This window comes from Gossypium hirsutum, chromosome A01 (genome assembly GCF_007990345.1).
Source record: "Gossypium hirsutum isolate 1008001.06 chromosome A01, Gossypium_hirsutum_v2.1, whole genome shotgun sequence".
In the NCBI taxonomy this organism is placed as follows: Eukaryota; Viridiplantae; Streptophyta; class Magnoliopsida; order Malvales; family Malvaceae; genus Gossypium; species Gossypium hirsutum.
This window is the reverse complement of record NC_053424.1, coordinates 73,413,599-73,440,041: the sequence shown is the minus strand read 5'-3', so window position 1 is coordinate 73,440,041 and position 26,443 is coordinate 73,413,599. Positions and strand designations below refer to the sequence as shown.

The window sequence follows — 26,443 nt, the reverse complement described above, 5'->3', positions numbered from 1 at the left end:
AAAAATATCCTCATCAAGCATGCTAGTCATGTAATTCACATAAATACCAAGAAACATGAATGAGCTCATCAATATTTAATTTCCACATGCATGTATTTATCACTTCAATTGTCCATGAACATGTGCATATCATATCTTTGTATTTCAAGTATTTCTCATAGTAATTCCTCTTGAATTCATATAATCTCATATCAGAACTTTACCCGTTGAATCATTTAAAATATCGATGGATACAAAGGTAGTACACATGAAGTGTATGAATCTGAAATCCGTCAATTCATATTTGGGGGTGCTCATTATAGCACATAATTGGGAAGCCCTCTCTCGAACCATATAACAGGAAGCTCATGTGAGCCATGTAATGGGATGCTTATTCGAGCTGTATAATAGGAAGCTCATAAGAGCCATAATCAAGAAGCTCATGTGATCCAATAACGGGTAGCTCCGAAGAGCCATTAATCAGGAAGTTTTGAACAGCCATATATCAGGAAGTTCAAGCGAGCCATATCAGGAAGCTTCAGAGAGCCATTATTCAAGAAGCTCACAAAAAACCTTTAATCGGGATGCTCATGAAAAGCCATATATCGGGATGCTCATAAGAGCTACGGTGTGTCTATAATACATGCAGAATCACAACCAATCGGGACGTTATGAAGAGCTATCAATGGAAAGCTCGCAAAAACCATATAACAGGAAGCTCGAGAGGGCTAATAACGGGACGATCTTTCGAGCTATGGTGTTTCCGTAACAAATGTAGGACCATAACCAATTCGGGAACCCTATATCCAATCTTAAATTTCATTTATTCAAACGAGACTTTACTCTTATCGATTAATGTTAGATATGCGAACACTTTCATGTACATGAAAATAATACAATCACATACATACAATTCAATTTAACAAATATAAGTTCTCAATTTAGTTACACGAACTTACATTGACAAGTGTTCGTTGATTTATTGTTTGCTCATATAACACTTTCTCTTTTCCTCGATCTAATTCCATATTTTTTCTTTCAGAATCTATATGAGTAAATTTAACTCAATTTAATACAATTCATATTCAATTCAATCCAATTCACATCTTAGGCAAAATTATTATTTTTCCCTTATACTTTTATTTAATTACGATTTTGTCCTTATGCTCGAAAAATGAAATTCATGCAATTTAATCATTATTCCAAAACTAGTTGATTTTTACATGTAACAATAACAGCCCATGTATTTCACAAAATTCAGAATTTTTTCATGAATTTTACAACTTTTCAATTTAGCCCATAAATCACAATTTCATCAAAATTCACTTTACAAAAGTTGTTTATCTATCAATAACCTTTCATTTTCTACCATAAAATTTCATAATTCATGCATAGTCATCCATGGAAAAACCTTAGTACTTTGATAACTTTACAAATTAATTCTCGAAATAGCTAGATTAAACTATTACGATCTCCAAAATATGAAAATTACTAAAAAACGGGACAAGAAAACATACCTAATTAAGCCAAAATAGCTTGCTTGAGTTCTCTTTTCTTAGCTAGGGTTTCTATGTATTTTTATTTGGGAAAGATGATAATATGATGATATTTTCATTATTTAATCATTTATCATCTTTTATTATTTCATTTTCCAATTTAGTCATTTTCTTTTCTTAAATTTCCATGGATGGATCATTATACTTATCTATAACTCCTCTTAATGGTCTATTTATCATATAAGGACCTTCAATTTTGAATTCCATAGCTATTTGATACATGTAGCTACTAGAACTCAACTTTTGCTTTTCATGCAATTTAGTCCTTTTACCAATTAAACATGTAATTGGTAAAATTTTCTTAACAAAATTTTTATACGATATTCTTATCATACGGTAGACCATAAAATAATTTTTTCTTACGAACTCAAATTTATGGTCTCGAAACCACTGTTCCGATTTCGCTGAAATGGACTGTTATACAACATCCCTTTTATGTTTCTATTACATTTATTCTTTTGCGAAGATGATTTTTATTGTTATTTTACAAGAGCTCTTTAATGAAATTGTAGGAGTTGTATCATTTAAATGCTTTGGTATTTAAGCTAATATACCTTCCCAAAACCTTATTTTTATTATTATCTCTTACTAAATTTAGATCCTTCTACACAAAATCAAAGTCATTTCTAGAAAATTTTACTAAGCCCCATGATTAAAAAGAACATGATGGAAGGCATATAAAGCAATAAACAAGTTGATGGAAGGCATATAAAGCAATAAACAAAGCCAGAATAAGGGCAGTCATAGAAGAGGTATTTTTTTCTAATATGGTAAAGATTATATTTTATCGAAAGACCAAGAGTGATCAATAAAAACATGAAAGGAAAAAAAAGAAGGAAAGACATTGCACCTAAATCTCTCAAAAGATTTTTCCCTCTAAACCCAAAGCAAATAAACCTGTGGAAAAGCTCTCTACATTAGCTTTCATACTAGGAAGAAAAAATAAAATATTTGGCTTCCCAAAAACCTATTCCAAAAGCCAAAAGAAAAATCAAGATGAAACAAACAACTAAAAGAAAACGACAGTGAAATAATAAGAAACATTCGAAAGTTTCATACCACGATGCGGCAATAAAAAAATTATAAAAAGAAGAAGAAAATGAATCAAATTTATGAAAAACATACCTGATTTCAGAAACAAAAGATGAAAACTCAGATTTGGAATAACTTTTCATGTTGCAAACCAAGCAAGCTCAGTTTTGGAGTGTGAAAAATTATGAGTTCTTTTCTAGGTTTTCATAAGAAAAAATCCCAAAATTTTTACAACAAATTTGTTAAAAGAATGAAAAATGGAAAAGACACAACTCATTTGATTCTCATTGTCAAAGAGGGAGAGCATCAGTGTCAAGAATGATGCTTGAGGCTTGGTCTAAAGCTTTAGTGAGAGACCTCGGCTATCAAAATTCTTGAGAGTAAGGGTTTGGAAAATGTCATACGAGATAACAAACGATAATACATTTTACAAAGAAAAAGGGTCATTTTACTTTGGCTAGGAAAATCACTTGCATTGACCAAAGATGTTTTATGCTAAACAAATATAAGAAAGCATGGTAAATGTTTTTTGTAATTGCTTTTACGTGAAACAAACAGACCCATAGTGTGATAGTTTTTTTTCATACTAAGAACAACTTCAAAATTCATAAGGAACTTATAAAAATGGGGACTAAATTGTAAAGAAATTTGTTAGTTTCAAACTTAGGGACTACAATGTAATAATTTTGAATTTAGCATGAAAGTTTTATAATTTTAGGTTTTAGAGGGCTGTAGAAGGGCATAATTGAAATCAGAATGAAAAACAAAGTTCAATTGTGAAAGTTATAATAGTTTTGGTTTTAGAGACTAAATTGAATAAAATGCAAAAGTTTAGGGGCATTCAAATAAAAAAATTAAACTGATATATACTTATAATAGGATGATATAAAATATTTGGAATTGATAAATTGAATTGAATTATTGAATAGATCGAAAATTGGACCAAATTGAAGAAAATCGAGGAAATGACAAAAATTGCTAATTAGTCCTTAGAGAGTTGTTTGTTTATTATCTTGACTAGGTAAGTTCCTATGGTATGTTTTTATTAAATTGTTATGCAATCAGAATTATAATTGTAATTATATTTAATTAAAATTTTAATTGTTTACAATTCAGTACAAAAAGGTGAGTGAGGATTAAATTGAATATGATGAATTATAAATTGAAATAATTATGGAATTGACCTTAAATTGAACTGAAATAAAATATGTTATGTGATAATGTGATGAAATGAGTTGATTTGATTTGATTTAGACTCGTTGATAGTGATAATGACTAAATTAAATATATGTGAAAGTATAATATAATGTTATAATGTGAAATTGAGCATATATTGAGATGATTTATTGCTGGCATATGTTGGATAAATTTAGTCACGATGAAATTAAATATGAATAGAGGTATTGGTTAATAATGAAATATGAAATGAATACCCTATTAACTGTTTGGGTAAAGTCGGATATAGTTGGCATGCCATAGGATGGAAAAGTTCAGGGTTACTTCGACTAAGAGTCGATAAAGCACTGGGTGTCAATTTGCTTCGGCTATACCGATAAGACACTAGGTGTCAACCTTATTGATAGCGTTGGGCACAACTATTTGCTTCAGATTTATGCGATGAGGCACTAGGTGCTAAATTGGTGTGTTGGTTAGATCTGTGAATTTGTTTGAGTCTGAGTCGTGTTAACAGGGAAATTAATGGTAAAAATGAAATATCAGATATTTGAAATGGAAAATGATGTGAAATGGAAGTGAAATGTGAAATGGAATATGAAATTGTGGAATTAGTTGAAAACATTGGTTGATTATGTTCAATGAATCCATGAGTTTGGAAAATGGAATGAAATATGATTCGTAATTCGTATTATGAAAGGAAGTAATAATTGACATTAAATTTGAAATTGATATATATATTGTATAAAGATGAATTCATATGAAATGAGAATAAATTTTATATGATTTAATATGAATTTGATTGAGAATTCATACTATTAAATGAAAATTAATGTTTGGCATTAATTTGAAATGAGATGTACTACGGGTAAATAGATTGTATGGTATGATTAAGATAGTGAATTGATTAAATGATTGTTAGTTTTATGAATGATAATGAAATGTTGAATTAAGTGAATTGAAATATTATATGATTGAGTTAATATATAGTATGATAAATGTTGAACTCACCTTTTTTATATGTGATTTGCCATGATAGGCAAATTTTACCAAGCTAAGTAGCATGTAGTGTATAATTATAACTGACGGTAAGTTATTTGGCTTGAATACCTGTGAACTTACTAAGCAATTGTAATGCTTACTTCTTCTTTTTTCCTTTTTCCCTGTAGTGTCAACTTGTGGAATGTGTCAGGCGGATCGTTGAGAAGCTCACACTATATCGATATTGATTATGTAGTCTTTTGACCATATTAAGGCGTGGTTATGTGTGACATGTACTTAAGAGTTGTTTTGGTTTACTTATATAGTGGTATGGCTTGAAATCTTTGTTGGTGTGATTATGACAAAGAAGATGCTTGTTGAAAACATATGTAGTAGTAAATGGTTGAATTTTGTATTTGTTATTTGAAATGGCATTTTGAGTATGCAATTATATAAGTAGTATGATGTCATGATATGAATTAATTGGTTTGAAAGAAAGGTATATAATATTTGGCATGTACTTAGGAGAGTTATGTGGTTGTATATGTTATGCTCTGAATGAATTTAGCATTTTAAGTGTTATGTGAATATATATAACTATAAGTTTGGTAATGATCTTGGTATTTGGTAACCTTTGTTGATTGTTTAGGTCTGTATGTTATAATGCTTATGTGGTGATAAGATAAAATGTTTGAAATATGCCTAGTAAATGAATGATGTGTATGTGATAGGTTTGAATGAATTTGGTAAGGTATTGTGCATGCTTGAATGGTTGATATTTAATCATTGTTATAATGTGTTATAAATGGATAAATGAGGTATTGTAACACCCCTTATCCGCCAGAATAGGATACAAGGCATTACTAGACTTACATCACAAGCAAACATACAATTCCGAGTCATAAATTTTTGACCAAATTAAAACCATTTGTATTCAATCATAAAGTCCCTAATACGAGTCTATGAGGCCCAAAACATGCTTTGGAAGTGGTTCGGGATTAAACCGAGCCCTTATGAAAGTTTTACAAAACTTAGAAAATTTTTGCTATGAAAAGGGGTCACATGCCCGTGTGGTTTGGGACACGCCCGTGTGGGCAGGCCGTGTGGTAACACACGCCCATGTCCTTAACTCGTGTAACTCTCTCTTTTGTAAAGCATGAACAAATTGAGGTCACACGGCCAAGTCACATGCCCGTGTGCTAGGCCGTGTGGTTAATTAAATTTTCATAAAATAGGTGCAGACTTCACATGGTCGGGACACACACCCGTGCTTGAGGCCGTGTCCCTCATACGGCTGAGACACACGCCCGTGTCTCTGCCCGTGTGCTCAATTTTGAGTATTCTGTTTCTTAAAATTAAGGTGTAGGAGACACACGGCTGGAACATATGCCCATGGGGCAGACCATGTGTCACACACGGCCTAGACACACGCTCATGTGTCTACCCGTGTGGACAAAATAAAGGCTATTTACCAAGCCATTTGTCACCCTCATTTCCACCTACATACACACAAGTTCAATGGCATAAACCATGATATACTTAGGCAACCAAACATCCATAAACAAGGCCAAATCATGTCATTTCATTATCCACACTCAACATATTTACGATATCATATTTTGTCAAACCAAATCATACCAAACTCACATTCTACAAGTTTCAATATGGCTACCAATAACTTGCATAATTTTGCTTAGTTTTCCTAGCATACCAATGAGCTAATCTTAACCATTCAACAATCAAAACCATTAAGCCACATTCAACCATTTACCAAGCATTTATAAACCACATCACACAAGAAGTAATTACACATGCATGCTTATATAAATATATATATATATATAAGCTTACAACCATTTCAACCAAAATAAGCCAAGTTACATGGCTAAACACCACATCAAGCCTTTGACAAATTATAAGCCACTACATTCGGTCAAATTCATAATGACACATATAACAAAATGACCAAGTCCCTGTACATGCCTTATTCTCAAAATGTTTAAAATCATCAGTACCCAAAATAATAGTTTGATAGTGTGATACAATCACCGATGATCTCCAATCCGAGTTAGCTTGGTGACACTATAAAATATGCAAAATAAAATGGAGTAAGCTATATAGCTTAGTAAGCTCGTATGAAAGAAATAAGCAACCCTTACCATACATTGACATGCAAGTAATTTATCATAAGGCAATGTATTTTTTAATAATCTCATGATAAAAAATCATTACCATCACAAACTTACCTTAAAATCGTCGTATCACGAATTAATAATCATAAGCTTTAAGTACATACTTGTACCATCTCGAAATAATTTCATACACATTCTTATCTTTTTCATACCCAATGAACCACTTGGAATAATAAATTCGGATACTCGGGAAACCTTGCACACAAGGTGCCACATATATAGCCATTGTTACCTCTATCTTATATCACATATATGCTCGCTCTCGAGCCAACAACGGGCCTGCTCACACAAGCTGTCAGTCAAGACATAGCTACTCGGTGCTGCTCACACAAGCTGTCAAGTAGCCGCAACATATGCCGGTATACTCAGCCACTAGTAGGACATACAGGACCAGCATCCGGATCACATAACATGAAACCTTAGTGACATGTCACTTGTATCCTAATCTATTCCTAAGGTTCAATTGGGATTTCTCGCTTGCCAAATCATTTTCAAATGTGTCCGTAAGGTCGATTACACAATTTATGCATAAATTAAATCATTTAAAGCACATTTAAAGTAAAACTTATTTAACATGCGAACTTACCTCGGTTACAAAATCGGCCAAAAGGACCTATTCGTCAAATACTTTTTTCCCCCAATCTACACTCGAAATTCATTTTCTTGATCTATAATACCATATTGAACTTATTTAATCATCACATTATTCAATCAGCCCAAAAACACATTATGGCAAAATTTACATTTTTTATCCTAACTTTTCAACTTTTTAACAATTTAGTTCTTAGGCTTGTAAAATGAATTTCTTTCAATATCTTCACAACCCAAGCCTAGCTGAATGTTTTTTATACTCATAACAGCCCACAATTTTCGTTTATTCATACTTTTCTACACATTTTATAGACTTTTACAAATAAGTCCCTATTTGACTTTTTACCTAAAATCACTTTACAAAAGTCATTTAACAAACATCAAACATGCATTTTCTACCATCAAACATCAAAATACAAGCATATTCAACATGTTTAAAATTTTAGACTTTAATTTTCTTTCAAATTAGTCCTTGAAATAGCTAAATCAAGTTACAACGATCTCAAAAATATAAAAATCGTTAAAAACGAGACAAGAACGGACTTACAATCGAGATTGAAAGCTTGGCCAAACCTAGCTATGTCTCCTCTTCTAATTTTCGGCTATGGGGGAATAAATTGAAGAAGATGACATCATTTATTTAGTTATTTTGCCTTTATTTACCAAGTTACCTATTTACCCCTCACTTAAACTTTGAAATTTTACCTACTCTATTTCCATTTTTGTCCATCCTAGAGTATAATGGTCTAATTACCATTTAAGGCCTCTAATTTATAATTTCATAACAATTTACTACCTTTAGCCTATAGAACTCAAATTTTGCACCTATTGCAATTTAGTCCTTCTAGTCAAATTGAGTACTCAATCGCTAAAATTTTTTAATGAAATTTTCACACAATTATTCTATTATGCTATAGACCTTAAAGAAACAGTAAAATAAATATTTTTGCTTCGGATTTGTGGTCTCGAAACCACTGTTTTGATTTGACCCAAAAACGGGCTATTACAAGTATGGAATGTTAATTTTTTTTAGGTGCCTTGGAGGGCATATTGGATCATTTTGAATATAATGTTATGTTTGAATTTGAATTTTTCATTGAGGTGCCAATTGTGGCATATTGGTTAGACACTTAGGATGATTGTTAGAAGTGATATTTGTGGTATGCCTTGGTTGATGTTTTTTAGGTCTATAATTATATCTATGGTTACCATTTGAGCTTTAGGTGTTTTGGGCATGAAATGGACATTTTAAATATTGGTCTTTACCATTTCTAAACTTAAGTATCGATATTTTGGCATTTGGTATTGATACTTGATCATATGAACAATTTTAAAACAAATAGAATGCTAGAATGGTATTAGTATTTTTTCATAAAATATCAATACCAGAAAATAATGTCGATACCCTTATTTCGCATAACAAACAAAATCGTGATTTTGTATCGGTATTTAATATGATATCAATACCCATTCATTACATATCAATATCAACTTTAAAAGTTTAAAATTTTAAAATTTTACAATTGAATCCTATTTCATGCTTGAATTACACAATTCAGTCCTTGCAAACTTTAAATTATTAAATTTCATAATATGTGAATGGAATTTATATAAATTGCATATAATTTTTTGTATTTGCTTGTAACATCTTATTACTAGGGTTCGATGATCGGACCAGGTAAGAGATGTTACAAATTTCACCCATCCGTGCATGTATTATACCCTTAGATTTCTAGATGACCTTTTAGCTAGGATGTTGGCCTTTTCTTTCTCGTGATGTAGTAGGCAGTTGACTTAAGCTGGAAATGAGTAATGTGTATTCTATCAAATAAATTAATATTATTTAACCATTTAAAAAGATTTCACATGTTAATCAACTAAAAATTTGATTGAATTTCACCCTTTTAATCTTTGATCAAAATCTCCAATGCAAGTAGATTATGGTACATTCAAAATATTAGTGAAAAATTTTATAAAAAAAATGAGATAATACTAAATGTTTCTTGATTGAAATAGTAAAAATAAAATTTTAAAAATTATGTTTTTAGTTCAAATCTGTATAGATTTTTTTTAGATTTATCAAAAGATATAAATACTATTGATTAGTTTATAAAATGAATAAATTTTAAAACTTGATTGATGACATTTGATGGGGATTATAAATTATATAGATAAAAAGAAAAAGAGAAGGGAAGGCAGATATTGATAGAAATCTATTGACTATCTTTGTTTTCCATTGTTATAAAATCACATATTTGTCCACATACAAAATGTAGAAAAGAGATATAACAAGTTTTCCTTTTTGTTTGTTTGTTCAAAGGCATATGGCCTACACTCATCCAATAACTTTTTTAGATTATATTTATCTCTAATTAAAATGATTTTATTTATAATTTTCTTTTGATGTTTTTATATTATTTTTAAAAAAGTGAAATTCCTGATATATATAAATCCCCTTTGATAGATACACATTTTTAGGTCTTTCCCATTCTCTCTCTTGATTTTTTTGGGCTTTCTTTTCTCTCTCTTTCTCTTTCGTAGTTTATTTTTTTGCCTTCGCAGGTTTCTCTCTCCTCTCTCTTTCTCTCTCCAGAAAGGGCAAACCCTAAAGAGTCGTTTACACCCCCTCTAAGTAAGTTTTCTCTCTCCTCTCACTTTCCTTTCCCCTCTTTTCTCTTTCTTTGCTTTCTCTTTCTAACAGTTTTTGAATATATGGGTCCTTCCATGCTTATTCTTTGTACTATTAAAACTTTTCATATGTATTTTCATTTATTTATTTGTTTGTCTGTTTGTTTGTTCGAGCTCTGGAGGTGAAATTTATGAAAGGAGATCTAAAGGATGTTATAAAGTTTCCATTTTGAAAGCCCTGATACTGCCATAAAAGAAAAACCCAAACTTTATTTTTTTTTCCTTTTTCAAGATTTTGTTTTTGGTCTATAATAGTAGATCTGATTATGGATTACGATGCGTGCAAAGATTGGACTTTGGGGAAATGTGGGGAATTGGAAATTATTTTGAATCTCAAATTTTCCATCTTTCTGTTTGGTATCTTTAAATTTCTATTTCTGCTGCTTTGGGGATCTTAGATTTTTCCAAATCTGCTATATACATATTTACTGTGGATTTAGATCTTTCGTTTCCATATCATGGATCTGCGATACTGTGAAGGCCGCTCATTGGGGGCTTTTTTCAATTTCCTCCCAATTGAGAGTTAGAAAATGTAACATATTTGCCCCTTTTTGTTTTCTTGGGAATCAAACGGATTGTTAGTCATTCTTTGAATTTTGAATGTTGGTTCTTGTCTGATCTTTTATTTGCTTTCATATGTATTTTGATGTGGCTGAATCTTGCTTCATTCATGTAAATGTGTTAGATTGCTTATTTGAAACATTGTTTTTTGTTTGAATGTCTGTCTTTAATGGTGTTATGTTTTTTTCATGGTCTTTGTGGGTTCTTTAATGGGAATGTTAAGCAGGATTTGAATGGCATTTATGGAATAATGTGAATCATGTTAAAAGTTTAATCATTTTGTTCTTGTTGTTGGTGGCTATGTATAGCTTCATGGATGACGATGCGTTGAACATGCGTAATTGGGGTTACTATGAGCCATCCTTTAAAGGACATCTTGGTCTGCAGCTTATGTCAAGCATGGCTGAGCGGGACACAAAGTCTTTTATTCCAATGCGCGATCCGAATCTCATGGTTACTCCCAATGCTGCCTTTCACCCACGCGACTGCATTGTTTCGGAGGCTCCTATCCCCATGAATTATGTTAGGGATAGTTGGATTAGCCAGAGAGAAAAGTTTTTTAACATGTTACCGGGTATTTCTCCTAACTACGGCATTCTGCCTGAAACTTCAGCTGCTCATTCGCTGCCAATTTTGCAGCCATCACCCAATTCTTCAACAAGAGATGAGAGGGTGGTTGGCAGAGTTGAAGAGTCACCAGCTACCAAGGAAAGTGTGGAGTTGAAGAAAAGGCAGAGTGAGTCTGCCCCGAAGACGCCAAAGACCAAAAAGCCTAGGAAGCCAAAGGATAATACCAATTCTTCTGTTCAACGTGTGAAGCCAGCAAAGAAGAGTATGGATATTAAAATCAATGGGTACGACATGGATATTTCCGGCATTCCGATCCCGGTTTGCTCATGCACTGGAACCCCTCAGCAATGCTATCGATGGGGCTGTGGCGGTTGGCAATCTGCTTGTTGCACCACAAATGTATCCATGTATCCTTTGCCAATGAGCACCAAGAGGCGTGGTGCGAGGATAGCTGGGCGGAAAATGAGTCAAGGGGCATTCAAAAAGGTCCTGGAGAAACTCGCAGCCGAAAACTATAACTTCAATAACCCAATTGATTTGAGGACTCATTGGGCAAGACATGGTACCAACAAGTTTGTCACTATCAGGTAGAGAGCTAAAAGGATGGTATTGACAGCGGGTCTGCATCGCATGTATATATTTCTCGGCCTCCTGTGGAGATGTTTGTTGCCTGTGTAGTTTCATGAATTTTCTCAGTCATGATTATGTTTTAAACACTTGAACATCATGGTTCTAGCCAACCTTTTTAGTATTTTTCATTCATGCTTCTGCTTAAAGAACTTTTATTTTATTCAGGTCACTGACTTAAATTGTGGATTGAGAGTTTTCATTTGTTGGGTAATCTCATTTCATCCACTCGGCAAGTGTTTATTTTAGACCCAGCAGTTAAATGCTGCCGCTTGTTTTGAACTGATAATATCATTTCATTTTCTTAATGCATTTTTATTGAATTCAAGAAAAGAATATTATACTAATTATGTTTGTATAATATAGATATGTGAAAAATTGTTTTCATCAAAGTTGATGGTCCCATCTAATTCTAGAAGCTAATTAAATCTGGGATTTCAAAAGGGAAATGAACAGCCACATGATCAATGAGTATTAGAGGTAGATTGGAAACTGTAGCTTCTTGATCGGCACTACTGTTGTTTTCATTAAAGAAACTATCGATATGTTCTCCATTGAGGTTTATATTATCATTAAAAACCTCCCATTTGTCTGTTATTGTTGTCTTCAAGCCACCTTTAATTAATTCGCTATGCTCGACGATTGTTTTCTTCTCTTACAACTGTTGCCATTTGGTCATTTTCCTTAAAGTCGTCGTTCTTGTATGTCTTGTCTGAAACCCCATTGATTATTCTCTCCAGTTCTTGGACATCTTCCTCCGGAATCTCAGTAACCGTCTGGAATTCGTTAGCTTTTAAAACACCATATTTCTTGCAAAACTCGAAATATTGAGAAAGTTGTGCGCCTTGTGACGTTGCCTTCCGAAGAATCTCGAGGGCCATTGCTGCTTCAAGTTTACCAACTGAATGTACTTGCATTAAAACCTTGGCGATCTCACTGCATATCCTGCTATAAACATCGAAAATCTCGATGATGACACAATCCATGGCTTCTAGAATTAAAGGAACCTTCATATTATCCGCTCGAGGCCTAATTTTAAGCAACATATCAAGCAAAGATTGCCGTTTCCGAAGTTTCAAAAGCTGCCGAACAATCAAGGGAACATCCTCGGCAGTTTTGTTTTCGTCCTGTAACCAAACGGCAGCTCTTTCGTCTAGAAATACAAAGTATTGACGAATAAAAATATTGAAACCCCATGTTTTGCTTAACCTGGAATGTCTGTCGCTGAAACTGGAGAAATCAAAAGGTAAACGACCCATCTTTCGAGCGTCGGGGACCTTACAATGAATAAGACCATGCACGAGCATCAAGCCTTTGATGGCAACCACCCAACTCCGCGTCTTCTCCATCCTTCTAGACAGGGCACGAACGAGAGGGCATAGGGTATTCGGTGAAGCTCGAATCCAGGAAAAAAGCATTCGAGTATTCCTTTTATCGATGTCATGTTCGTCATGACTTGTGGCCTTGATGATGGCAGCTTCAAGATCATGATCCCCAAAGGCACCTCTTGTGATAAATTTGGCGACCACAAGGCTGTTCTTGTCTTTGATAGCACCGGTGGCCCTCTTCCACATAGCCATTGATTTTTCTTTTTCTTTTCCTCTATGGTATCGAATCCCTTTCCCTCTATAATAGCCTTAGGAGGATGGTTGTAACTACGCTTTGTTAGTGTAATAAGTTATTGGTTCAACGGAATTGAAAACCAACCGTCATCCATTGAGGTTAGGAGTTATATGGGTTGCCGTTACGAGATAGAAGCAGCCGCATCGCCGGCTAATGAAATTAGTGGTAGTACTTTGGCCACCATTGCCTCCTCGCCATTTGTTATTACCACGTTCAACCTTGTTTCTAGCGTCGCGTCATGTTTGGCTTATTCATCATTTTTCTTTTCTTATAATGGCGAAATTCCTATGCTTTTATGCCACAAATTTTATAACATTTAAAATCCCACAAAACAATTCATTTTTATTTTTATTTTTATTTTTATTTTTATTTAGAAATTTGTCTAAAATTCATTTTATAACATTGATATGGAATATGTTATATTTTAATACTTAAAGTTGTTAATCCATTTTTTTTTATTTCTTGTCTCAAATCAAGATTTAATTTTATCAATTATTTCGGATCAATTCTTTTGGTGTCAAAGAAAATTAGAAAATTAACAAAAAAAAAAGTTACAAAAAAGGAAAGTATAAAAATATAATAAAAAATTATATGACAAGGAAGGAAGCCTAGCCCACTTCTTTCATGTTTAGCCAATTACAATGTCATCTTTGTGCATTAAGAATAAATCAGTGGTTTTCATAGTTTCAGCATGTACTTAAAAATGTCACCCCAGTATTATTAGGAATATGATGACACGTTGCGGAATTTGATTTTTAATAATTTGGTATTTAAATATTTTTATTTTTTAAATAATTAGTTAAATCACTTAATCAAATATAAAATATATATTTTTAAGAGTATTCTGGAGTGGCATCCAACAAAATGAAGGTGGTGTGGGAGATTATTCAATAATTATTAAAATAAAGACATTATATAATGGAGTTAAGATTGTAAACAAAATGAAGTCGCAGGAAAATTTTATCAAAGGTGTTTAATAGAATTAAAATTTTAATTTGTCAAGTATAATTTTATGTCCATTTTTTACTACGAAATTAAAAAATAATAAAAATAAAAATAAAGGAATCTTTTTTTACATTTATTTTGTGTTTTTCTATATTTTCTGATTTTTTTATTATCTTTTTTTCCTATTTTTGTCTTTATTTTTTATTTTATGTATTTTTAAAATAAAAGTAAATGGCTTTTAATTTCTAGGAATTTCATATATTTTTAATTTTTTTAGAAAAAATTGAAAATATTTTTTGATTTCTTAATTATACTCGTGACATATCTTGATAAATATTATAATTAATACATCATACTGAATTGAGTGTAATTAAAATATTTTATATTTGCTTCAATTCTTTAAAGTTGAGAATACGAAAGATTATAAGGATAATTAATTAAAATGACTTTTAAATATTTTAAAAATTTTTAAAATATAATTTAACATGCCAATCAAATACATCTAAAAAATTATAAATCTTTGTAATTATAAGAAAATACGATTATTGGGATAATAATTATATATTCTTGCAGTTATTGGATTGTGTACAAACAAATCCTAAATTTACTTGCACTGATATCACCCCAAAATCATAGCAAAATTGAAAAAGAAAATTAAAGAACAATATTTCAATATAAAAGTCTACGATTGAACATTTAAAAGAATGTTTCTATGTAAGATTTCATTCATACTCTTAAAATTTTTAGTTTTTTTTTTATATATAAATTTTAATACTTTTTGATAAATTTTGTAATTCTTATAAATTTTTATAATTATATATTATGGTTTTTACAATTTTTATAATTTTAGTATTTTTAATTTTAATTTTTTGTTTTTATTTGATTTTTAAAATTTCTGAATGTTGACTACGTCATCATCCAACACATGGCGGAAATCAATTGGTTGGAAGCTTCATCCGTTTTTTAACGCCAAAAGGATTGAACTGGGAATGATAGGAATGATTGATAATGTTAGGTCCTAATTTGAGATAAAACGTTAAGGAGCAAAGTGAAAAAATCAATATATTTTGGAGCAAAATTATGCATTAAAGCTTTAAAAATTAAATTTGATTGGTAAAACAGACTCACATTTAACATAGTCTACTAATGGTGTTAATAATTAGATTTTAATTTTCAAAAGGTTGAAAAGTACAAGGATTGACATCATAATTAGACAAAATAAAATTTAAATATGCCCTCCGACCATCAAAGTAGTTTAATGCTTGCCAACTTGGTTTAACCTATTAGACCTTAATGTGCCACTTTGCAAACATACAGAGAGGAATCTCTATTGCTATTGTAACCTCCTCAATATGATATACTGTTTGTCATTTTACTTTTGTCTCAATCGAAAGAGAGATGGAGAAAGAGATATACAGAGATTGCCAGAGAAACCATGCACGCTGCCTTGGCGGCTATGCAATCGATGGTTGCACTCAGTTCATTCCTTTTAACAACTCTAAAACCCATTGTAAAGCCTGTGGTTGCCATAGAAACTACCATCGGAAAGTCCTTTGCAGAGACCTGGAACAATCTCCTAATGGTAAGTCGTTCAGGAGCCTAAGAGAGGCAAAGAGGATGGCTCGGCAGCAACAGAGTTGTGGTGGTGTAAACATGAAGCAGAGGAAATCCAAGTTCAGTATGGGACAAAGAGAAGCGATGAGAGAATTTGGTGAGGGGCTTGGATGGAGCATGAGGAACAAAGATCGACCAGAGGAAATCAACAGATTTTGTGAAAGAATTGGTGTTAGCAGGATAATCTTCAAGACATGGTTGAACAATAACAAGAAATGTTACTTCAAAGGGACATCATCTGCTAACATCTCAAGCTAATAGTTCATCTCATATACCTGTTTTAGAGTTTTTTAATGATATTTCTCTTGTTTGCAGAATAAGACTGCTAATTTTGTCTTCAAATTCACTGTTTGTTTGCATGGCATTGGCAAGTTCAGTAAGGGTTTGCAGATTAGACTTGGCTTGGGTTACTCGTTAATGTCAAAAACCTCATAAAAATAATAAATTAGGTTGTCCATACTCAAACTCGAGTCAATCTATTTTCAGATTTATAATATTATTATTTATTTCACATATTATGTAATTTATGACATATATGTAGATATTAAAAATATACCAATTTGTTTTTGCTAAAAAAATTAATAAAAATATTAAAATAAATAAATTTTATTTTAAAGGATAAAAATTTAATGTGTGGATTTAAATAGATTTAGGTTCGTAATTTACAAATATAAGCATACTTAAAACAAATTTGAAAGTCTATATTTTAGGCCAAATTGTAATTGAACAATTATGAATTAGGGCAAAATACAAGAATAGTCATCCAACTATTCTGTTTGTTCTATTTTGATCATAAATTTATTAATTTTTTAGTCACTTAATTTTTTGAAATTAAATATTTTAGTCACTCTTGATGTTAGTTTAGTAACGAAAGTCTACCGTGGCCCTTGTTTTATTGGCTTAGTAACAAATTTAACCTTTTAATGTTTACACATTCTAAAATATATTTAAAAAATTATAAAAAAATTCTAATTTAATCCTAGTTATAAAAATTATAAAATATATTTTTAAAATTTTTTAAAAATTTTAAAAAATAAATACAAAAACTTTTAACATTGAGGTCTCACGTTAGACTTTTGTTATACACCTCACAAAAGAATGAATAAAATATTTAATTTTAAAAAAGCTATCACAATAAAAGGAGTTGAATAATTGAGTTACTATTCTTATAATTTACCCTATGAATTATATTGATTTCATATAAACTGGAATCTATATTCCTCAACAGTAAACAAGGGGTCTTGAAAGCTAGTTTATCTGAATCGGTCCATTCTCGCGTAACAGAGTTTAAGTTTGAGCCTTGAGAGCCCAAAATTGTTTTCTGATATTAAAACATAAACTAAAACCCCATAAATTAAACCTGGTCTCCTCCTGGGGATTTATTATAAAATAAACAATTCAGAAATTTTTTAAAAATAATAAAATATTTAAATATCATATAAATAAATAAAATTAATAGGCGCATATAATATATCATATATATAATATAAAAATATAAACAAGCCTATATTGTGACAAGTGGTGGAATCCCTTTTTTTGTTAATTTTTAATTATCCATTAAGTTTTTTTAAAATAAAATAAAATTAATTTAAGACATAAATTAATAAAATATTCACTATTATTATTCTGAATAATATTAAATTATAAGATAATATTTTATTTTTAATTATTTAAAAATTAACTTATTTTGAAGATTAAATTAACGTTCTTTTAAATTAAAATTAAAATTAATTCAAAATCATCATATTATTAAAATTAAATTTTTTAATTTATCTTAATATAATTTATGAACATAGATACGAGTTGTTATCAGCGCAAATTAATTATTATAATAATTATGAACAATTTGATACAAATTGTTATTAACGTATATTTATAATAATTATTATATGCAATTTTAATTTACGTTCATAATAAGTATTATAAATAAAATTTATCAGTTGTTTGTAAAAAATGATTATTATGAATATACAATTAAAAACAATTTTTATCAACGTTTTTAAAATAAATTAATTTGTATCAAATTATCCTATAATTACTACATTTTTTTTAAAAAAAAAGTGAAATAAATTAATTTAAACTATATTAATTAAAAAAAGAATTATTCCAAAAATTTCACGTGATGATCCAATATTTAAAAAATAAAACAAATTAATTTGGAATATTAGGATAATTCATAGATAGAGGTGCTCATAGTTCGGGTTGAGTCAGGTCGGGCTAGGCTCGAGTCGATCCTAAGCATAATATTAACATACTTTATGCATGCTCAAGTTCGGTCCGACCTCAAATATAGGCTTAAAATTTTGCCCAAACTCGTCTATATTTACAAAAGACTAATCCAAGCTCATTTTAGGCCTGCCTATATTATTTTTTAAAAAATTTATAAAAATATTTATATTATATTATTGTAATATTTAATATTTTTATATATTTTTTATTTATTGAAAGTTTTTATGTAGTAATCTTAACATTATTTTAATGTTCATATTAGAGTAGTATTATATATTTAGTATAAGTTTATTTTTTTGATATGTTCTAAATTACATAATATATAAAAATAACATAATATAAAGTACCATAAATTTATATTTTTTCTCAAACCCATTTTTCGGGTTTAATATATTTGTTCAAATCCTCCTAAATTTCAGACGTATCTTCAAGTCTATACAGGTAATCCGACCCAGGTCTATTCACGTATTAAAATAAATAAATTTGAGAAATTAGTAGATTTAAAATAATAAAAAATATGATAAAACTGAAATAAATTGAAATAAGAAGTGATGAATATAAGATTGTTGTATGAATGATGCTGCTGACGTATTTACTTATATGCACCAATCTTTTTCATTACATGACATGTTACTATAAATATTAATTACATATTTGTTTTTAAAATCCCTTTTATAAAATTACTATTCCATTATTTAATAATTTAAACAAAATAAGTCTTAATTTTAGGTTGGAATGACATTATTTACTATCAATTGCCTTTTCATATTACCGCCACAAATAAAACTTCAATTACTAATACTTTTCCATTTAAAAATTGAACACAAAATTACATATATTATATTTTTAGCTCTTACTGTATGTTAAATATGTCGAAAAAGTTTGTTAATTGGTCATATAATTTAATTTTTTTAAAAAAAATTTAAGAAGATAGATTATTTTTAGACGAACTTTTACACATTCTCTCTAAAAAACAACCTATTTCCTTTAATTTTCAAAAAATTAACCTATTTAACCAATTAACAAATATTTTTATTATGTATGACTTAGCCCTTAATCTACATCTCAAATAATATAATACATATATACACACATAAATAACTAAACGTTTTTAAGAACAAAATGTTTTTGACAAAATTAAAAAAGTTAAAATGCAAAACTGCCGCCATACTATTAAATTTTTATTGAATTTTACTGAACTTTTCCATTAATCTTGATTTTTAAATAAATTTACTTATTAATATTGATTTTGATTATTTGAAAATAAAAATTAACTATAGAATATTAATTTATAAAATATTAAAATATAATAAATTAACAAAAAATTATTTAATAAAAGAAAAAACTTGAAAAATAAAAAATAAAAAAAATATATTAACTTTATTTTTTATAAATAATTTAATTATTTATTTATAAGTATTAAATTTAAATTATAATATTATTTTTATTATATTTTCTTCAAAATATTTTAAAATTAAAATCGAAATTTAGTGACAAACAAAAGTAAAATAGTAAAATTCAAGATAAAGTTACAATATAATGGTAAATTTATCTTCAACTGAAAATTATAATGAAAAATATAAAAGAAGATAAAGTATAGTGGTAAATTAAACTTTAACCTAAATTATAGTGGGCAATTGACACATTAACCCTATTTTAAATATGTTATTATATTATAATGATAAATATAAGAAGATAAAGTATAGTGGCAAATTGAACTTTAACCTAAATTATAGTGGGCAATTAACATATTAAGCATAAATGGAATTGATTATGCTATTTATATTGAAGTTTTTCTTTCTTTTTTTCAAACTTTTTATTTGCAGATCAAAAGTATAAATCTTTTAAGTTTTTTATATATTACAACTTTTAATATTTCTTTATTTTGCATTTGTTAAAATGAATCTAAACAGATGGTTGCCTAGATTCACTTTATATGCACATTTCAATTATTTAGAAAAAGATTTTTATTATTTACCCATGTTAACTTATTGCCACATGGCAATTTTTAGTGACTTACTTCATTTATGTCAATGCAGTTAATGGTCAAATTAGTCAACTGATAATATCTATTAATGAAAAGGGTCAATTGATTTTATTTTGTTATTAAAATCTGAAATTAATGTAATTTTTTTATATGTACTCAATTAATTTTATTTTTTACTAATATTTAACATTATAAATAATAATATTGTAACAAATTACAGGTCAAAAATGCAATTCATAGAATAATGATATAGTCACATTGGTTGATTACATTATTAACTCTTTAGTTATTTCATGTTGCAATATTAAATTTGAATTCTTTATCATTATTATGAAATCATAAATTTATGTTTAATTTTTTTAACAATTTTAATAATATATCTGATTAAAAATTATATATTCAAAATAACAAATGAAACATTTTTTTATTATTACGAATTTTATTAAAAATAAAATTTTAAGCAAAATGTGTCATTTTTCATAAAATTTTTGAATAAGTAATTTCATCTATTTTAATTTATACGCACGATTAAGAAAATTAGTTGTTGAGTATGACTCCTATTTCAGTTAATTGTAAGAAATAATCTTCCAGTTAAATTCTATTTATTTGTTTCAATCAAACTCTGATTAGTGTATATTATTTTATTATTATTTAACCTATGAATTTAGCCTATAAATAGGCTCTTTTACAACCTTATAAAAAACGCCTATTAGATATTAGAACTCATAACACTTTTGGAGAAATTTGTGCTTACGTTTTGAGGGTTCTTTATTTTTTGGGTTTCGAGGTTTAGTTTTTATTTCCATCTTTGTAATCTTCGTTCTTTTTCCATTATAGTAAAATTATTTTTATCCGTGCTTTTTTTATCCTCTTTGGAGAGATTTTTCTACTTTAAATTTGTGTGTTCAATTTCTCAAATTTTTCTGCTATTTTTTACTTGTTCGTTGCTCAATCAAGTTGATCCCCAACAAGTGGTATCATGCTAGTTCAATTTTCGTAGATCAGCCCATTCAAAGATGACAACAACAGTATACAATGTTTGACATTGAGAAGTTCGATGGTGTCATAAATTTCAATCTGTGGCAAGTTCGAATATAACAATTTTAGTTCAAACTAGCCTGAAAAAGGTCGTTACTGGGAAAAATCCTGAGAATCTAGATCAGTCAAAATGGGAAGAGCTTGATAAAAAGGTATTGTTTGCAATCCAGTTGTGTCTCACGAATAGGGTATTGCAGAAGGCATTGATGGAGAAGGCCTCATCCGCCTTGTGGAAAAGGTTAGAAACTCTTTATGTGACTAAGTCTCTGGCTAACCATTTAATGTTGAAACAACATCTATTTACGTTTCGCATGAACAAATGTGAACTTCTTAGAGATCATATCTGTCAATTCATTACCCTTTTAAATGATTTAAATAACGTTGAGGTTCAGATTGACAATGAAGATCAGGCTATGCTGTTATTGTGTTATTTATCCCCTTCATACAAGTCTTTCAGGGAGACCCTAATTTATGGCAGAGACAAACTCTAATTTGAGGATGTGAAGGGTCATTTGTTGAGTAAAGATAAACTTGACAACGAGTTTGGTTCAGATAGCAAGGTAGTTAGGCAAGCTTCCATTTTGGTAGTATAAAAAAAGCGAGACAAAAAGTGTTGTTATTGTAAGAAGTTAGGCCACGTCAAAGTAGATTATTATAAACTGCGAAATAAAAGGGCTGTTAAGAGTAACGTAGAAGATATATCTAGTGCTAATTTGGCCGATGAAAGCGGTGATGATTTCTTGTTAGTGTCAATGAGTGAAAGCTCTGAGCTTACGTCCAAGTGGATCCTAGATTCGGGATGTTCTTTCCATATGTGTCCTAATAAAGAATGATTCTCCATATACAGTTTAGTTGAAGGTGGAGTTGTGTGCATGAGAAACGATTCATCCAATAAGGTAAATGTTTTGGTACTATTAAAATTAGGACACTTTTAGATGTCAGATATGTACCTGATTTACAAAAGAATCTCGTCTGCTTGAGTATTTCAGACTTGATAGGTTGTAGAATAAACATCGAGTCAAGCGACATTAATGTGTCTCGTGGGGCTCTCATTTTGTTAAAAGGTAAAAGAACCAACAATTTTTATATTCTGGAAGGTTCTACAATGACCGGTGAAATCGAACGTCCCTCGTCCGTTATAGAGTCGAAGCCAACTTGTTGGAGCGGAGACAACTTGGTCATAGGATAAAAAAAAGTATGATCATTTTTTAACAGAGGTTCTCTTTTAGGTGCAGGTTTTGAAAAGTTAGGGCATTGTGTTCGTGAAAATTAGACCTGGGCTAGTTTTGATTTGGTAGTGTACAAGTTGAAGGCTAGAAGAGAGGTTCTCTTTTGGATGCAGGTTTTGAAAAGTTAGGGCACTGTGTTCGTGAAAATTAGACCTAGGTTAGTTTTGAATTGGTAGTGTACAAGTTGAAGGCTAGAAGTCTTCCAATTTCTATGCACATATTCGACTCAGTTAATTCCCTGCATAGTTCAAGATAGGCCCATAGTGGGCTTTGGCAAAGATAGAGTTGTGGAAATATGAGTGAAGGTGGAGATTTGTTGAGTAGGACTCGTATTTCAGTCAAATTTGAGAATTAATCTTCTAGTTAAACTCTGTTTATTTGTTTCAATCAAACTTTAATTAGTCTAGATTATTTTATTACGATTTCACCTATGCATTTAGCCTATAAATAGGGTTTTTACAACTTTATAAAAAACACCCATTAGAGATTAGAATTCATAACACTTTTGAAGAATTTTGTATTTACATTTTGAGGGTTCTTTGTTTTTTCAGGTTTCGGGTTTTAGTTTTTATCTCCATCTTTGTACTCTTCATTCTTTTGCCATTATAGTAAAATTATATTTTCTTGTTGTTTTTTATCTTTTTTGGAAAAGTTTTTCTACGTTAAATTTGCGTGTTTAATTTCTCAAGTTCTTCTGCTATTTTCTACTTGTTTGTTGCTTAATCGGGTCGATCCCCAACACTAGTAAATAATAATAGAACATATTTTATAAATTACTAGAAATCTTATCACACGTATATGCATGTGGAAACACATATTTAAAACATGCGCCTCTTTAAAAGTAACATACAATAAACAATGAAACATATGGTTTGAAACTAATTAATCAAAATAACACATGAAATATGTATGATATTAAAATAAAAATTTATTAAAATAAAAAAATTAGATTAAATTATAAGTAAAATGAAATTTAGACACGTAAATATATGAGATAAACAATACTAAATGCACTACAGTTATTTATTATGATTTTGTCATCAATTATGAGTTAGTGTCAAGCTGACTTGTGACACCAACTCAATGAATAATATTATTAATATATAAACATAACTGATGAAGATAATAAATTGTGTATCTTAAAACAAAAATGTTTATAATACATAAAATGAAGCTTTGGTCGATTGGTAAATATAAAGTTTGAATAATCCAATTGATGCATATTCAAATCCCATCATATGCATATTTTAATTCATTTTTATTAAAATTAAAACATTAGAATACCCTTGAATAATATAACCTTTTTTTTTAATTACAAAAAGACATTTTCATAATTTCTTGACCAAGTTGGTGACCCGGTTGATGGTGACACCAACTCAGTTAAGAGCTTAAAAATAGTATAGATAATAACAAAGTTAAATATTTAAACAAACTTAAATCCAATTCAAATTAACGATTTTAAAACAATTTTTTATTTGATTCTATTTTTTTATCAATTTAATATTCGATTTTATGGTACTGATTATGACATGTGACATTTTTAATTAAGTAAAAAATTTAAAATTAAGATTCAATTAAATTAAAAATAAAAATATCATTTGTAACTTCCCCAACTCTGCCTAAACATTGGCCTAAATTCGGAAGATTGCATTGGCCAACGAAATGGCCTAGTAAGCTAATAGCATTTATAAAACAATAATTTTAAAACGTTTGTTTAACTTAGAAGAAAACTAACCCTATTTCTAGAAAAAACTCACGAGTTATCAAAAACTAATTAAGTTTAACATTTTCCTTATAATAGTGACTACTTTTGAAAACTTAGTTAATTTCCGATTTATTTATTACTCAAATTTTATTTATAATCTAGTAGCGGAAAAGTGATTTTCAATTAATCAGAATTATTTTATGCATGATTAATTCTAACTCCATGATTCAATATCCTAAATTCAAATTAAATGTCATAAATGTTATATAAATCCTAAAAACTTATGTTCCATGCCACAGTTAAAAATAAAACAACACAGTCTTTGAATAACGAATAATAAATCTAAGATACTTTAATAAATAAATAACATTCCGAGCTGAGACATTCAGGATGCCGAGTCCACGTCTGAATTGGAGGGTTATCTATAAAGATGAAAAATAAAGGGGAATGAGCTTAAGAAGCTCAGTGCGAGTCCTATCACAAGTAAACCAATGTAAAATAGTAAACAGGTATACAACAAATAGTTTTCAAAACAAACACAATCGTATAGCAAAGTATAAACCAACAGTTATTTTGAGCATGCATGTGAATGTCAATGCAAAAATAACATGAAAGATCCTACCCATACTTTGCTACACTCTATGGTAAGAGTTTCTTAGAACTCTTCCAACCAATACACTCCAGTTTTTGGATGAACTAGTAATATTTGCAAATAAACTATAAGTATTAAAAATTGTGGATGAACCGCTAGTATTTTCAAATAAAAATATTTGTAAATAAATTGCCACTTGTTGTGGATGCACAACTTATTTACAGATAAAAGCTGTCAGTAATTTATGGATGAACCACCAGTGTTCCAAATTATTAAACTGTTAATACTTCCTCCTTACAATCATCACACCCCATGCAATGATGTATGACATGCTTGTAATAGTATCATGTAAAAATAATAGACATGTTTTATCATGTATTCAGTTCAATAGTAGCATTAGATATGCTTAACATGTATTAGGTTCAACAGTAACAGTAGACATGTTGAATATGCAATTAGTAATACAGTGGTAAGAATAACAGTAACAGTTCATCAAAATTACAATGACAGTAAACATGTAACGTTCACATATCATCATTATTACAATAGCGATTCAATCCAGTCACAGATTCTAGCATGTTCCTAATATTAGGGACTTAAATAAGTGAATAAAATCTCTAAAAATAATTCGGGGACTATACATGGACTAAACTAAACAGTTTACAAAATTCTGGGCAAAACTGTAAAATAGGGGTCACATAGCCATGTGGTTAGGCCGTGCGAGGAGCTATAAAGTGTGTGAAAAGGTTACACAACCGTGTATTTAGGCCATGTGGTAAATGTAAAAATTACCCTATAGGAGAGACACGACCATGTGGGAGGTTCTTGGTTGTGTGAAAATCAAAGGTACCCTAACATAATAGAAGCACATGGTTGTGTGGTGGCCGTGTGGTCCAAACGCCTATATGGGAGACCATGTAACCCTATTCTTACACACGGTTTGTCCTGATTCACTTTGTAAAGAACACACACTTACCGAGAGTTCGATCAACATTTCTCATGCCCGATTCTAGTCTGATTCACCTAAATCTGATCCTTCAAACAACACTTACTCACAGATTAGCTGTTAGTTTCAAGATTTGACAAGATTATCAAAAAAAATTGTCAAGAACCGTAAAAGATTGAGCAATTGAATTGAAAGATTAACGTGAAACGATGCTATTTTGGAATTAAGAGTTCTACTTATTGAAACGAATGCATTTACCAAGCTTTGATAAAAAATACGGAGGCTATCGACGATGAATTCAATAACTGGTAGAAAAATGATTTAACGGGGATTGATTTGATACAGAAAAAAAATATTCAACAACAAAAAGATGTAAATATGATGCAAAGAAAAAGAAAAGAAAAGAAAAAGAGAAGAAATAGAAAAGATGAAGAGAAGTCTTACTAGGATTTAAAAAGAGGCAAACCTAGTCCAATTGGGAAAAAATGGTTAAATAGTTAGGATTTGAAAATTTGGGGCGCGAAGGATAAATAACCCAAAATTTTGGGCTGAAATAAAAAGGAAATACAAGGGAAGAGGGTGGCT

At 29.8% G+C, this 26,443-nt stretch overlaps 3 protein-coding genes across 4 annotated transcripts; 2 read left to right on the top strand and 1 right to left on the bottom strand.

Annotated features, from left to right (window-relative positions):
• The first annotated feature begins 9,776 nt into the window (after positions 1-9,776).
• On the top strand, positions 9,777-12,117 carry LOC107934525 (protein BASIC PENTACYSTEINE2). 2 transcript variants are annotated; one of them, XM_016866975.2, is made up of 2 exons: positions 9,777-10,136; positions 11,062-12,117. In XM_016866975.2, exon 2 carries the CDS (start codon positions 11,066-11,068, stop codon positions 11,912-11,914), a length of 849 nt encoding a protein of 282 aa, XP_016722464.1. In that variant the 5' UTR covers positions 9,777-10,136; positions 11,062-11,065; the 3' UTR covers positions 11,915-12,117. The 2 variants fall into 2 exon arrangements, with proteins under 2 accessions (XP_016722464.1, XP_016722465.1); XM_016866976.2 differs by lacking the exon at positions 9,777-10,136 and adding an exon at positions 10,145-10,724.
• Positions 12,118-12,288: 171 nt separating this feature from the next.
• Positions 12,289-13,868, bottom strand: LOC107934524 (putative clathrin assembly protein At1g25240). Its single transcript, XM_016866974.2, has one exon. The coding sequence runs from the start codon at positions 13,528-13,530 to the stop codon at positions 12,580-12,582; it is 951 nt and encodes a 316-aa protein (XP_016722463.1). The 5' UTR covers positions 13,531-13,868; the 3' UTR covers positions 12,289-12,579.
• Positions 13,869-15,916: 2,048 nt separating this feature from the next.
• On the top strand, positions 15,917-16,390 carry LOC107934519 (zinc-finger homeodomain protein 10). The gene has a single exon (XM_016866969.1). It carries the CDS (start codon positions 15,917-15,919, stop codon positions 16,388-16,390), a length of 474 nt encoding a protein of 157 aa, XP_016722458.1.
• The last annotated feature ends 10,053 nt before the right edge of the window (positions 16,391-26,443 follow it).

Coding starts and splice junctions, on each gene's coding strand:
- LOC107934525 (XM_016866975.2), top strand. CDS start 11,066: ATGGATGACGATGCGTTGAACATGCGTAATTGGGGTTACTATGAGCCA.
- LOC107934519 (XM_016866969.1), top strand. CDS start 15,917: ATGGAGAAAGAGATATACAGAGATTGCCAGAGAAACCATGCACGCTGC.
- LOC107934524 (XM_016866974.2), bottom strand. CDS start 13,530: ATGGCTATGTGGAAGAGGGCCACCGGTGCTATCAAAGACAAGAACAGC.